Source organism: Drosophila mauritiana, chromosome 2R (genome assembly GCF_004382145.1).
Source record: "Drosophila mauritiana strain mau12 chromosome 2R, ASM438214v1, whole genome shotgun sequence".
NCBI lineage: Eukaryota > Metazoa > Arthropoda > Insecta > Diptera > Drosophilidae > Drosophila > Drosophila mauritiana.
Window position 1 is genome coordinate 6001329 of NC_046668.1, and position 13351 is coordinate 6014679.

General features: G+C 43.2%; 1 protein-coding gene across 10 annotated transcripts; it reads right to left on the reverse strand.

The window, feature by feature from the left end:
- Positions 1-13: 13 nt before the first annotated feature.
- Positions 14-8588, reverse strand: LOC117135503 (aldehyde dehydrogenase, dimeric NADP-preferring). Of its 10 annotated transcripts, none has more exons than XM_033295731.1 (13): positions 8516-8587; positions 8420-8455; positions 6809-6930; positions 6375-6433; positions 3811-3991; positions 3528-3749; positions 3060-3223; positions 2767-2997; positions 2512-2709; positions 1567-1682; positions 840-975; positions 632-782; positions 14-194 (listed from the first exon to the last, which is right to left on the reverse strand). In XM_033295731.1, the coding sequence occupies exons 1-13, from the start codon at positions 8568-8570 to the stop codon at positions 177-179; spliced, it is 1689 nt and encodes a 562-aa protein (XP_033151622.1). In that variant the 5' UTR covers positions 8571-8587; the 3' UTR covers positions 14-176. The 10 variants fall into 10 exon arrangements, with proteins under 10 accessions (XP_033151622.1, XP_033151621.1, XP_033151618.1 ...); XM_033295730.1 differs by lacking the exon at positions 1567-1682 and adding an exon at positions 2262-2377 and having other exon boundaries at positions 8516-8585; XM_033295727.1 differs by lacking the exon at positions 14-194 and adding an exon at positions 218-466 and having other exon boundaries at positions 623-782; positions 8516-8588.
- Positions 8589-13351: the final 4763 nt, after the last annotated feature.

Sequence of the window (13351 nt, forward strand, 5' to 3'; positions counted from 1 at the left end):
TCAAATTCAAAAATCATTTGTTCATTTTTGACTGTTTATTTGTCGTACATTACATTACAGCATTCACATTTGTATTAAATAGCAACTAAATAACAATAACTATATGTATAACGAAGTATCCAAAGCTTCACATCACCCACCGATATGCGTATAAAAAGAAAAAAGTTCTCGGCCCCTTAATCAGTTGAGCTTTTCTGAAAGTACAAAATTGCAGGCGTTTGTCGGCGATTTCAAAATATATAATTTCAGATTGCAGTGTAAAATGCAACACCATTGCAACACCAGATGGCCCAGTAGTTTATATTATGTGAGTTGTCTGAATGTGCAATGAAGTTAGTAGTGCCTACGCCTAAACATTTATTGCAAACAATTCCAATATTAAGTGGTTGGTTGGCTGGGAATCCTCTGGCGCAGGCTCACCCAGCTCCGGCTCGCATCATAGTTTCTACTTCGACAACAGCTTGCCCTGCAATTGTGGACAAGCGGCGGGAAATGTGTATTTGAGGAGTGAAGATGGTGTCGTGTATTGAGTGTATTGCGTGTGTTTCCCAGTGACGTGGATGCATGGAAGAAATTCTCGTTTTAATGGCGCCACGGAGCGACTGCAGCCGGCTTGCTATACCTTCCTTACCTGTAGGTAGTAGTTGGCCAGCACCGTCAATCCGACTCCCAGTCCGATGGCCAGCACGTGGCTCAGATGCAGGTTGGGCAGCGGACGGCGCTTGCGCAGCAGGAACGAGAGCAGCGATCCCTTGCGGTCCGAGTAGGGTGGGTACCGAGCTCTGCGAGGGAATAGAGCCTTGAATCACTCGAATTCATTAAGCAACTCGATTACTTACGATGCCAACTTCTCACCGAACGCGGACAAGTCCTTGCCCAGGCAAGATTTCTTGTGCGTGAAGGTCTCGAAGCCGTACTTTCCGTGATAGCTGCCCATGCCGCTCATGCCGACGCCTCCGAAGGGCAGCACATCAACTGCGAAACGGGGGAGTAATAAGTGAGACTAGCCAACCACCAGGAATATATTGTTATTTGCAAGTGGTTAGTAGTTGGCAATACAACCTTCGGGTTTTGCAAATAACAAGCATTCTCGTTTGATTAAAAAAGCCACATTAAAGTCGAAATAAGTAACTTATGTTTAGCCACACCCAGGATTATTTTCTACAGCTATCACCAGCAATATTATAACCATCTTAATGTTAATTTACTTTTGGCAATACTCAATCAAGCGCTTAAGTGCTAAACAAAATTTCTAAAAGCCAATATTATACGTGTTTGTATGTACATGTGAGTTCCAACAGAACGTAAAATTAAAATTTAAAACAATGTGCATAGTACGTGATCGCTCGAAAGCTTGGCTTTTACGTATATTCAGCTGTGTTTATCCGGATTCTCGATGTGGTCAAGTGCCTAGAATTCCCGGAATTTGCATTGGAGTGCGCTAGGAAGCCGGCTACTTGAGATTCGTGTACATAGGGTGTAACTTTGAATTCGGGTGCACTACACAAGACTCATTGCGATGTGTGACTAAATCTAGGTATGTACAAATACATTATAGCGAAATACCTCCACAGTGCATTATGGTTTCGTTGCTGCAGAATCCGCCGCTGGTGGTGTTCCGCCTGAACTCCTTAACTAGCTTACTCGAGTTGGAGAACACGTAAAGTACAAGCGGCTTTTCTCTAATTACGGGGAGCGGGGAGAACGGATATTCAGATTAAGTACGTAGCTCTAGCTGAAGCTGAAGCTCAAGTTCCTCGGACATCGTTGAGGGCTTCGAAAGAACAAAGGTAACACGGGAAAGACAAACATGCGAGCAGTATTTGCAGATCTGTGCCACTCAATTTCGAACTTCTGAGATACAGCTTTAACCAATAGATATGCAAACAGATCTGCAAACAGCAATGACATATATACAGATGAATGGGCAATGAATGGTGTAAGGGGGTGTAGCTACTTTAATCCACGCGACCGGCGATCTTAGTTCATCACTACACGGAGCTGTACAAGAATAATTAGAATCACCGTCACCAAACAAGGCTCTATAAATTACAGGTGTGCGGAGCACTTAGCATGCTATCAGAAACAGGTTCAACCGGGGGAATTGCAGATCGGGAGATCGGGAGAAACCATAACCGTAGAGGAGTAGAGAAGCAAGCAACGGACTGCACGCCGAGTGGCCGCACTTATTATCATAATCCACATCCATTAGCATCTCGATTGGAGCGACTTTAGGGTTGACTGAGGTGGGACTCTCTTACCGGCATAGTGCATTATCGTGTCGTTCACGCACAGTCCGCCCGACTGGGTGCCGTTTATGAACAGATTCTGAACCTCTGTTTCCGATGTGAAAATGTACAGGACAAGTGGACTCTCTCTAAGATAAAAACATTGCGAATCGGACATTGGTTGTTGTTGTAGCTTGGTTTCGTGTGTAAATGGTGTGTAAATGGCAAGGGGGGCAACGACAAGGGACATCTTGGTCTTTGATTGGGCCACGGACTGGCATACCTGGCATTGATGAACTTAATGGCATCGTAGGCACTCTCCACATTGAAGATGGGCAAGATGGGGCCGAAGATCTCCTCCTCCATGATGGGATCGCTCTCCTTCACGTCCACCAAGATGGTGGGTTCGATGAAACGCTCGCTGGCATCGTAGTTACCTCCGACGGCCACGCGGCCGGACTTCATCAGGCCAAGAAGGCGCCTAGGATAGAACACATTTAAACCATCATATCACTTTTGAATGCTTTGCTTAACCCACTGGAAGTTGTTGGCGTTGATGACACGGCTTAGATCCGGACTGCTCTGGATATTCTCGCCGTACCACTCCTTCAGCACGTCCTTGGCCTCCGCGATGAACTTCTCCTGCACCTCCTTGGAGCAGAGGATGTAGTCCGGAGCGATGCAGGTCTGTCCGCAGTTAATCAGCTTGCCCCACAGGATGCGCTTGACCGCAGTGCGCAGCTCCACCGATTTGTCAATGTAACAGGGGCTGAAAGTAACACGTCCGACCGTTTAGTTAGCTCCGATTAGGGGGGACCAAAGCGAGCTCACCTTTTGCCACCCAGCTCCAAGGTGGTGGGGGTCAAGTACTTGTTAGCCGCGGCGTGGATAATCTTGCCTACGCGCGTGGAGCCCGTGTAGAAGATGTAGTCGAAACGCTGGTTGAGCAGCTCCGCGGTTTCGCTGGGTCCACCACAGACAACTGGATAGCAATCCTGGAGGAGGGAAAATCATTCAGTTGTCGACAGAAACTTCAACTTTTCGATCTATATACATCTTGTGAACATTGTGACCTATTAAAGACAATTTGAAAACCCCCTGACCCAAAATATTTCCAGTCCGTGCGTTTCGGTCACAGCTGAGCATTCATCAAATTCTTAACTAAATGCGAATTTTATAGAATTCCATGGAAACAGGTTAATGTGAGACCCCAACTTTATGTCGAAACGATGCGGTGCTTGAAGATCAGCAGGTGATTTTATCAGATGATTCAGAGCACAGAGCAGAGGCAAGACTCACATTATCCAAATATTTTGGAATGACATCGGCAATGAACTTGGCGCAGTTGGCGGCAATCTCGCTGGGCTTGATCACCACACAGTTTCCGGCGGCGATGGCGGAAGCCACGGGCACGAGCAGCAGCTGCAGCGGGTAGTTCCAGGCGCCGATCACCAGGACGACTCCGAAGGGGTCATTGTAGATCTGGACGTCGTCCATCAGGTTCACAAATGACTTGGAGGGCTAGCAGGGCAGAAAGCGAAGCATTAAAGAGATGTATATGGGGATGGGGGGAATGGCTCACCTTCTCCGACTGCACCCACTCGTCGAGGTGGAATAGGATGTGCTTGATGTCGTTCTTCATGAACTCGGTCTCCACGATGAGGCTCTCCTGCTTGGGACGCCGCAGATCCGCCTCCAAGGCGCTGATGATCTCGTTCTCGTGCTCCTCATAGCAACGCAGCAGATTCTCCAGCTGCTTGCGTCTGAAAAAGAGCGGAAAACGAAATCCGAAAATGAGCAATAATTAATGGACAAATGCTGCTGATGATGATGATGATGATGGGACAAGTTCCGCGGTAGGAGCGCGAAACAAAGACCAAAACAAAATCAATACTAATCACAATGCACGAGAGGCGCTTGGGGAAGGTCAATGCTAGCTATACGGCCGGTTATGTGATTCCACTATTGTTCCACGATTCTGATGCTCCAACTGCCATGACTCAACGCACCAGTTTGGAGCTCCTGGGATTAGAACCATGCAAACCGGCTTGACAGCCCGCTGCGGTGCTCCACTTTGACCCAAACCAATGATTAACCAAACCACTGGAGGAGGAGCAGTGGGCGGAGGCGCTAGCCAGTCAAGGTGATCCGCAGCAGCAGGTGAACAGCCCCCGGGGTGCACTTGCAATTCAATTGAATTATTTTATTTGCTCATGACAAACATAAAGCCATAAGCGGACAGCCGATCGCCGATCGCCGTGAATATAAATAAAGCAATTAGCCGCGCGGCGACCAATATAGTGTCTCGTTTTCCAACTACAGGGCAGCTTGCCTATGACCTAAGACCGCCCAAGTTACAATAATCCATAACCGACCATGCAGATGAACCTTTCGAATCCCTGGCTACGCTAATTTAGCGCACTTTTATGTTTGTTGCATACGATTGACCTCAGGGATCTTGGAATGTAAAAGTGCTTTCATTAAGCGCAATGCCTGATTTATTGAGCAGAGTCATTGGACTTTTAATATCAAGTAAGTGTGTACTTCACATTCACGTTCTAAAGTTATTACGCTGCTTAAACGTTTAAAGTAATGGCTTATGGAAATTGTTTGTAGAGAATAGCCGTCTCTAATGGATCGTCTCTTTCAATAAGTATCTATAAGCTTGAAATGATGGCTTTAATTGAGTCAATACATCGAACTTGGTCAATCAAAGTCCAACAGTTGTACATACATCATACTCGAAACCACATTTTCGGTGGTTCTTGTTCGGCGAATGTATTTGAATAGCTAGCTGATTATATTAGTGGAGTAGAAGGCGCTGGAGGCGCAGACAGCGATAGAACGTGTTCGTTTGTCCGGATCTATTTGAAAGATCATGGAACCAAACGGCCAGCGGCCAGCGGCCAGCAGCCTTGGGCTGAGATTCTTCCGCACTTCCGTTTCACACTTCGCACTCAAAATACCGAGACATCGGCGGGTATGGGTATATCGCCTGTTTTCGTCGATCTCTGCTCCGTCTCGATTTCCCTCGGCCTCTTTGTCCATTAACATATCCATAAACGTATGTGAGGTATGAGTATGGGTACGAGTGTGCTGTTCGCGATCATGCCCATTGGCGGATGAGTGCTGGTTGGTCGGTCGGGACGTGGAAATGGCAATTATTCCGGTTACATGCCACAATTCCGTCCGCCGCCGTCTAATTGCATTCAAAGTACAACCACTTGGCGGAGTCAAAGTTCCGCCGCGGGCTCATTAATGCATATCGGAACGGAATACAACTAGACTTTAGCATCTCTGCTCCACTATCTGTGGTTCTTATCACACAAGTACTACGGCGGCGTGAAAAGCTCGAGGGCGTGTGGTCAAAGGTCAAAGCTTGCATTGCGTGTGAAAGTCGGTGGGATCGGATTGAGATCTCCGCCTTTCGTTGGCCCCAATGCAACAATAGCCATGAAAAGTTATTATGCCCCCGAGCCGAGATCGTATGTATGTACATAGTTAGTTCGCTGACTGCCCTGCCGCAATGGCTTTGTAATGGCCCCCAGTCATAAAAGCAAGCAGAGCTACGGTGGCCAGCGGATTGGGAAATCACTTCGCATAAAAGCTCGGTGTGGGCATTTTATGCCTGAAATCTTTGATTAACATCCTACCTCCTAGGCGCATGGAAAAAAATGTATATTAAAAAAAAAATTATTTTGTCATATTCCCCATTATGAGACTAAAAATAATAAAAATAAAAAAGAAGGTACATTCCAAGTGGATATTAAATTCAAATGATGCGGTTAAAAAAATTCATCTGAAGCCAAACAAGAGATAAATGTCAAATTATACAAAACTCCGCATCGAGTTAAATAAATTTAACAAATTTGAATCACAAATCAATGAAATTCAAAATAAAAGCGGAATAGAATGAAGTTGTGAAGATTTCGAATAACTTCCACGGCGTTTTTTATTCCAGTCCCGCTTGTGGAAGTTAACCCACTTCCACTTTCCAGATCCTCCCAACCAATGTAACACGCGAAATATATGACACAATCTCCACTCAAGCGGCAGTTTTAACGCAATATATTGGCCAAGACGAGGAGCCTTTGCGAAAATCAACTGACAGCAACCGAATAAGTGCCGAAATAAAAGTAAACTCACCGAAAGCTGACGTTCCTGGTCTTTCCACTGGAAAAGGCGAGGCGGGCGCGTTGCAACGTCTGATCATTGTTGTTGTTTTCGTTGGCCATCCCAATTGGAGTTTCCAGTCCGACCAACGTTGTTGTAGATGTTGTAGATGTTGTAGTTGTTTTCATGGTTGTTCGTAGGAGGCAGTTGGGATTTCACATACGCAATCGCAATAGCAACATGCAACACGCATACAGACGGGAGGATAACGACGAAGCGGCGAAAAATTCAAATAAAAATCAAATCAAAATCAAACTAAAATAAGGCGCTTAATGTTCGTTACGTGCACGGAGTTCGTCTGTGTGTGTTTCGTTCATACATTTAACAACATATGTGTCAGTTAAAGTTAATAATCGTTACACATCTCTTTCTCTCGCTCGCAATAAATTGCCTAATTGGACACTCACATCGTCAAAATTGGCCATTCTGTCGGACTCGGATTCGGATTGGAGCTGCTCGGGTTGTTGTTGTTGCCTTTCCGGTTGTGATGTGAAGATCCCAATTGGACTTTCGGTTTCTGGTTCTGGTTCTGCGTTTCAGGAGAAAGGGAAAGGGGGCGTGAGCGGGAGCGGGTGGCACGGGAAATGTAAACAACACTGACACTCTTTCACTTTCGTTCGTTACGCATCTACCGTTGTTTCGCTCGTCCGTCTTCTGTTTGTTGTTAAAATTATATGTACTTTTCGGTACCGTCAGCAGGCAGAAAAAAGATTTAGACGCATGCAGTTCACGCGCTTCGCCAACCGTTCACCGCGACAACAAAACTTGTATATTTCAAGATTTTGGATCGGATCTGGATGCGAAACTTGCTGCCAGTGTGACCGCGCTGGGGTTCGAATTTGAGACTAAAAAGTGCCAAAGGGCGCTTAATATAAGACGAGCTACAGTCGTACATTTCGAAAATAATAAAGTATAAAGTGGTTCTTTAAAGATTATCGGCTTGTAACTACATTCTATTGCCGTAAACAATTAAGTTTTTGTTTTATTAGCAAAACAATATAACTGTCAAGTTAATCTTGGTTCATGTCGCTGCTAATCCAGTGCTTGCTAATGTCGTTCGGTCTGTAACTTTCCATAGCGGGAAATTTAAACTATGCAAACACGTAACAGTTTTTCAAACACTTATTCAATTTAGCAAAACTGCAAAGGAGAAATTCTCGTTTCAATCGAAAGCAACTGGTTGTTCACTTAATGGCGCAACTTAAGTGCACCATAAATTAGCATATCCAGTTTTTGCCCAGAAAACAGCTGGCTTACCAAAAAACACTTTCTGAATTCGCTGTTTTAATCTCTCCGAGAACAGAACACACCTTTTCAACGCAAATGCCGGTCGACACTGAGTGGATTGTTACTCCACGAACCGAACATATACTCGAACTAGGGGCGCTGGCATTCATTATCAGACCTGAATGCATGTGTATTTCGTTCAGAATGTACATAGTGTATATACCAACTGATACGGACACTGGATTTCGGCTGGGGAAAGTCAAGCGTGTCGCTCCGATAACGAATCAGTATGTTTTGGACTCGGCTAACACAAGTTCAGAGCATTCTGAGCGCTATTCCAGCCTAATCTGCTACTATCAATGGGGCTACTATTAGTTGGACATAGTACACTCCCGACTTTAAACCGAACGCATTTGTTTATATATCGCACTTCTATATTTGCCGATAATAGTGCTTAGTAACGGTGACTCCGATTAAACAAATGACTTATAACAATGAGTGCGATTAAACAACATATGACGGAGTCACCATGACTGGAACTAAATGTTTGATGTTTGAGGATTTTAAGTTATTTTTAGCTAAATAATGATGCTACATGCATGTCCTATAAAAGTTTATACACTTATTAAGATTATTGGATTTTGCAATAATGCATATCATTTAAAAACTCTTAATTTTTTATTCAGTTTTAAGCTGTACTGGTAAAACTAGATTTCACCTTGTGAGTACTGCTTCTATTTTTATACACATTGTACGCAAAGCTTTTGTGTCATTCGAACTTTTTGACTCACCAATATTAATGACAGTAGTTATCGGTCGATCTCCTCCTGTTTCAACGGAAACTATAAAATCGGGCATTTCGATAAGTGAGACTTTCATTGGCTTACCATTTATTGGAGCTCCATTGGCCTCCGGTTGAGGTTTAATTGCGTTGTCAAACATTTTCGTACTGTTTTTTGTTTGTTTATAAATTCGCTGTTGGGGACACCTCTTAAATGGCACAAAGGCTGTAGGGATTCCCAGGAAAAGAATGTGGTAAATGTGGTGAGCTACTAACTATTAAGTGGCAAATATCCGAACTAGAAGAATGGCTATGCAAACTTAAGTAAGCAAACCGAATGAAAATCAATGTCAATTTGTCAAGTTGTCCTCGTGGGAAAATCAATTAAATAACCAGCTGGCGAAATCCTTCACAAATTCCACATTGACTTGCACAAGCTTTTTGGCCCGCCAATTGGTTTAGGTGAACTAAAGATTGAAATATTGTCCAAACAATATTATATAGTATTCATATTAGGTTTTAATGTTTACTTGTTTCCCTATCTAACGAATGATAGTTTGCAACAATACTTGTAAAAATATGGATTTCTATAAGTGGAATTTGTAATCGAATTTCCAAGTTTGTAGGGATGAAATGTTAAAGAAATTCTGGGAAAATACAATAGCAAGCAAGTTGGATACTGCGTATTTGTCAGTAGAATCCCCCCGCTAAGTGTTGGATATCTGATAGTCGTGACAGTTTCTTTTTTAATTTGAAAGTGCAGGTGTGTTTGATCCCTTTTCATAAATATTTGTACATTTTGACTTGGGGATGAGCGTGCTTAAATGTTTATTAACATTTTGCCAAAGATCAAACAAATCGTCCAAAAATCGCCTTTAAAAGCTGCACCAACAGTATATCAATCAAAAAACTCGATAGTAAATACTAGTGATTAAGCTAAAGTCCAGCTTGCACCCAAATGCACCAGCTCTCCATAATCAGCAATCAGTTTCAAGTTCAACCATGCAAATATGGCTGTTGGCCAACACACTCGATGATTCAATGCGAATTGAATTGATTAGCACTGGGGATCACGTTTCTGTATGACAACATATCCACATGGCGTTTATCATGTAACCGGCTACGTCTGCGTTTGCTTTGGGTTCACTTCGGCTCCAGTTTCACTTTCATTCCAGCATCTGGGCCGGCTAATTGTCAACGCAGTTGGCTAATAATCGCGAGTGTAGATTAAATAACCACTATCCGGTACTTTGGTTTGAATCCAAGCAAATCTGCGCGCGATAACGCCCGAAAGCCAACTGATTTGAGCGCCGCGGGTATCTGGAGCCGGAAAGCCGGACCGATGCACTCGACCACACTTCGGCTGGGGCGGCTTACAGCGAATCGGGTCGCTTAATTACACATGGACACTATGTGCTGGTCTAATTTGTATGCGTAGCCCGCCACTCGAAAAAAAAGAAGCTAGCAAACAAGTCGGTATTCAAAAGCGTATTGAACACGCACCGGGCACTCGGATTCGAAATCGGATTCGAATTCGGATTGAGTTGGACTCTCGGATTCACCTGACGCCGCCGCGCTCGAAACACGTCTAAGCCCGGCTAAGCGCTCCAAGTTGGCCCGTACCCCAGGCGTCGGCGCTTTTCCAGTTTCAGTTTTCTTCGCGGTCTTGATTACACACACCGCTTCTCGAATCTCGAATCTCAAATCTCGAATTTTGATTTGAATTTCTTAATGGGGGTCTTCGGCACTAATCACAGGTCGCAGATGCACACGCATTCCCGGCCCAAAGTCACCAGATAATGGTGATGGATGCCAGCCACCTCTCTGCTAATCCCAGTGGCGATACAGTCCGGCTTCTGTGCACCGAACACGCCTTCTAAAACAGTTGTCACATTGCAAAAGAATGGCTAACCAATTGGAAAAACTGGAACCACCAACTGCCAATTTACAAAACTGGCCGCCTGCGAAAATCTGTTTTTCCTCAAATTAAGTCCACATTTTTGATAGTTGCTCATGGCAACTTATTGGGTTTGTCAACTGGTCTCGTTTTTTTTTATCATGAAGTAAGTAAAATTGTAACAAATCTGCGTTATTGCAGACCAAAGTTTAGGATAAAAGATGTAACCATAACTATAACAATGAAGGTACTTTTAACTCAAGATTTGCCCTTAGACCTGCCAGGCAGTTGTACTTAGGCAGTGCAGCCTGTACCCTCTGCCCCAGCCAATTAGGAATAGGGCGAGCCAGGCTAAAGATCGTCCCGTAAACAATAAACTGTTTACCTTTCAGGTGTTTGTTATTTCGAGCAGCTGTTTTGCGGCAGAAGCCAGCAAGTGAGGTGTCGGCTAATAAATAACCGGTTATTGAAAAGTATTCACTTGCATCGAATCACAGCGGACAGCTTCGCACCCTGGCCATGAAATCCGGACAAAACGCTCCTCAGTGCCAGACGGCGTCTGCTGGAGATCGAGAGCTGAGATCCATTAAACAGATCGCGTTTAGCCCAGTAAACCTGCCAATTGGCATATCAGTCTGGATTCTAATGCCGTAATTACCTGTTCTCGCCACTGAAATTAGCTGGCCACTACAAGTTGGTGGTGGACTTTGGCTCGCTTTGCCCAACTTTACGGCCAGCAAACAACAATTGTAAAAGTGATTTCGAATGGTGCTCTTTGCACACAAAGCTGCCGCAATTGTAGTCACGCAATTGATGCGATTCCAAATAGTATTCCACCTTTTCAGTTGCCTCGCCAAGTTGCATTATGCCCAGCGTACTTAGCGATTCCTTTTGTCATTCTAATGGTCGCTCGCCACTTTTTCGACAATGCCCGCAACCCATTTGCGTCGCACGTATGTGGGCTCCATGGAGATGGAAGTGTGGCCTTGACCCAGGTTCCGGGTCTACGTGACGGCATCACCCATTAAACGAGGCAGTTAAAGATGCTGGCATTTGAGAAGTAAATATCTATGAGTTAATACATTCTCTTTGGATCAAAAAGTAACTAAAAATTACTCATTCTATGAACCAATTCAAAGGTATCATAATGTTTCAATTACGTTTGGAAACCATAATTAACTTTAGGACTATAATAACAACATATCTGGGTTGAATCAATTTCAATTTGATTGTGATTACATATCAAGGTATTCAATCAAGACATTCTACTATCCATTAAACGATCGTATCTACGAGCAATCCACATCTTCGCTCAGTTTTTCGAGCTCCAACCGAGAGATAAGACACTTTACTTACTTAAGATTGGATCCAAAACCATGAAATATAGTAATTGTTCCGATTTAATTTCAATGTGATTACATATCAAGGTAATCAATCCAATCTACGTATTCGCATGAAATCATTAGATGTTTGAAATATAGTATCAATGAACAATTTTGGATCAGTTTTTCGAGCTCCAACCGAGAGATACAGTACTTTACTTACTTAAGATTGGATTCAAAACCCAGAAATATAGTAATTGTTCCGATTTAATTTCAATGTGATTACATATCAAGGTAATCAATCTACGTATTCGCATGAAATCATTAGATGTTTGAAATATAGTATCTATGAACAATCCGCATATTGGATCAGTTTTTCGAGCTCCAACCGAGAGATTCAGTACTTTACTTACTTTAGACAGAAATAGATTGATTGTTTCGATTCAATTTCAATTTGAACGTGATTACATAGCAAGGTATATTCAATCAATCCATTGTAAGCACTCAAATTCGCTAATTGAACGATTATGCATCCGTCAGATACAGTAGCCTATCTTTAGGCTTGCGCTGTGGAACTCAAGTGTTCAAGCGAGATAGAAAAAAAACTCAGCAGTGTCCACAATTATTAGTGTATAATTTATTATTAAATATGTTATAAAATTTGTTTATCGTATAAAATATACTCTTACTCTTGTCTCGTCAAGTCCACACCTATGTACGCTTGTATATATATATATTCGGGTATATAAATATGTATGTGTATGCATGTATATAGAAAAGTGCCAGACCACGCAGCACCAGTTGGTGGCACCCGTGGTCCGCGCTTGTTTCCCACCTCCTCCTCGCCTTCCACTACTAGACAATTACAATTTTAAACTGCAACTCGTTATTGAATCCGTCGCTTGATTTGGTAGATCTCTTAGACTTCGATTAATCGCCGTACTAGGACTTAATAGCTGCTTACTGGTGGGTGTACCTAGTACCCGCACGCCCCTACATATGAATATGTATATGTATGTACGCTGATGCTGAATGCTGAATGCTGAATACTGCTGAATTCCGCTGAATGCAGAATGCAGAATGCTGAGTGGGTGAAAATGCTCGAGATGCTCTTTTGGGTGTGCCAAACGCGATCTCGCCTATCTATCGAGAGCAAATCAAACTTGAAGATTTAGATTAGCGGGCTAGGAGGGATTTTGGTAATTTGTAATTTGGTAATCGTTTGCCCTAGATATATACGTAGATGATGTATAGTTTTGCGGGCTAGTCTAGGCTAGTCTATGTTAAGTAACTATGTATGTATGTATGCATGCGACTATGCTTATAAGTGTGGTTAGTATGCTGGCTATTTCGCTGAGTCCAGTCCTCCGCTCGAATATGAATATGAATATGAATATATGAGTACATGCTGTACTTGCTATGCGAAACCAGTAGCTGGCCTACCAATAATTCAACTGCTCCGTCTATGGTTGTAACTTAAGCTGTGTGTGTCCGTGTGTCCTCTGATCTGGCTTATAATTTAAATTTGTACTCGTTTTGTACTCAATTGCTCCATAATTATTACATATGTTAGTACGTGTATTTATGTATGTATGCTTATGCGTTGCGTATGCGTATGTTTATGTTCATAATTTCCAAATGAGAAATGCTTTCAAATTTAGTTACAATCGTGGGTGTTGTTCTCTTAGAAACTTAATGGCTAAATGATCGCGTCAAAATATAT

Coding starts and splice junctions, on each gene's coding strand:
- LOC117135503 (XM_033295727.1), bottom strand. CDS start 8,570: ATGTTTGACAACGCAATTAAACCTCAACCGGAGGCCAATGGAGCTCCA. Junction 3,224..3,527: donor TTCCAAAATATTTGGATAAT/GTGAGTCTTGCC, acceptor TCCCTCCTCCAG/GATTGCTATCCAGTTGTCTG. Junction 2,710..2,766: donor ATCAACGCCAACAACTTCCA/GTGGGTTAAGCA, acceptor GTTCTATCCTAG/GCGCCTTCTTGGCCTGATGA.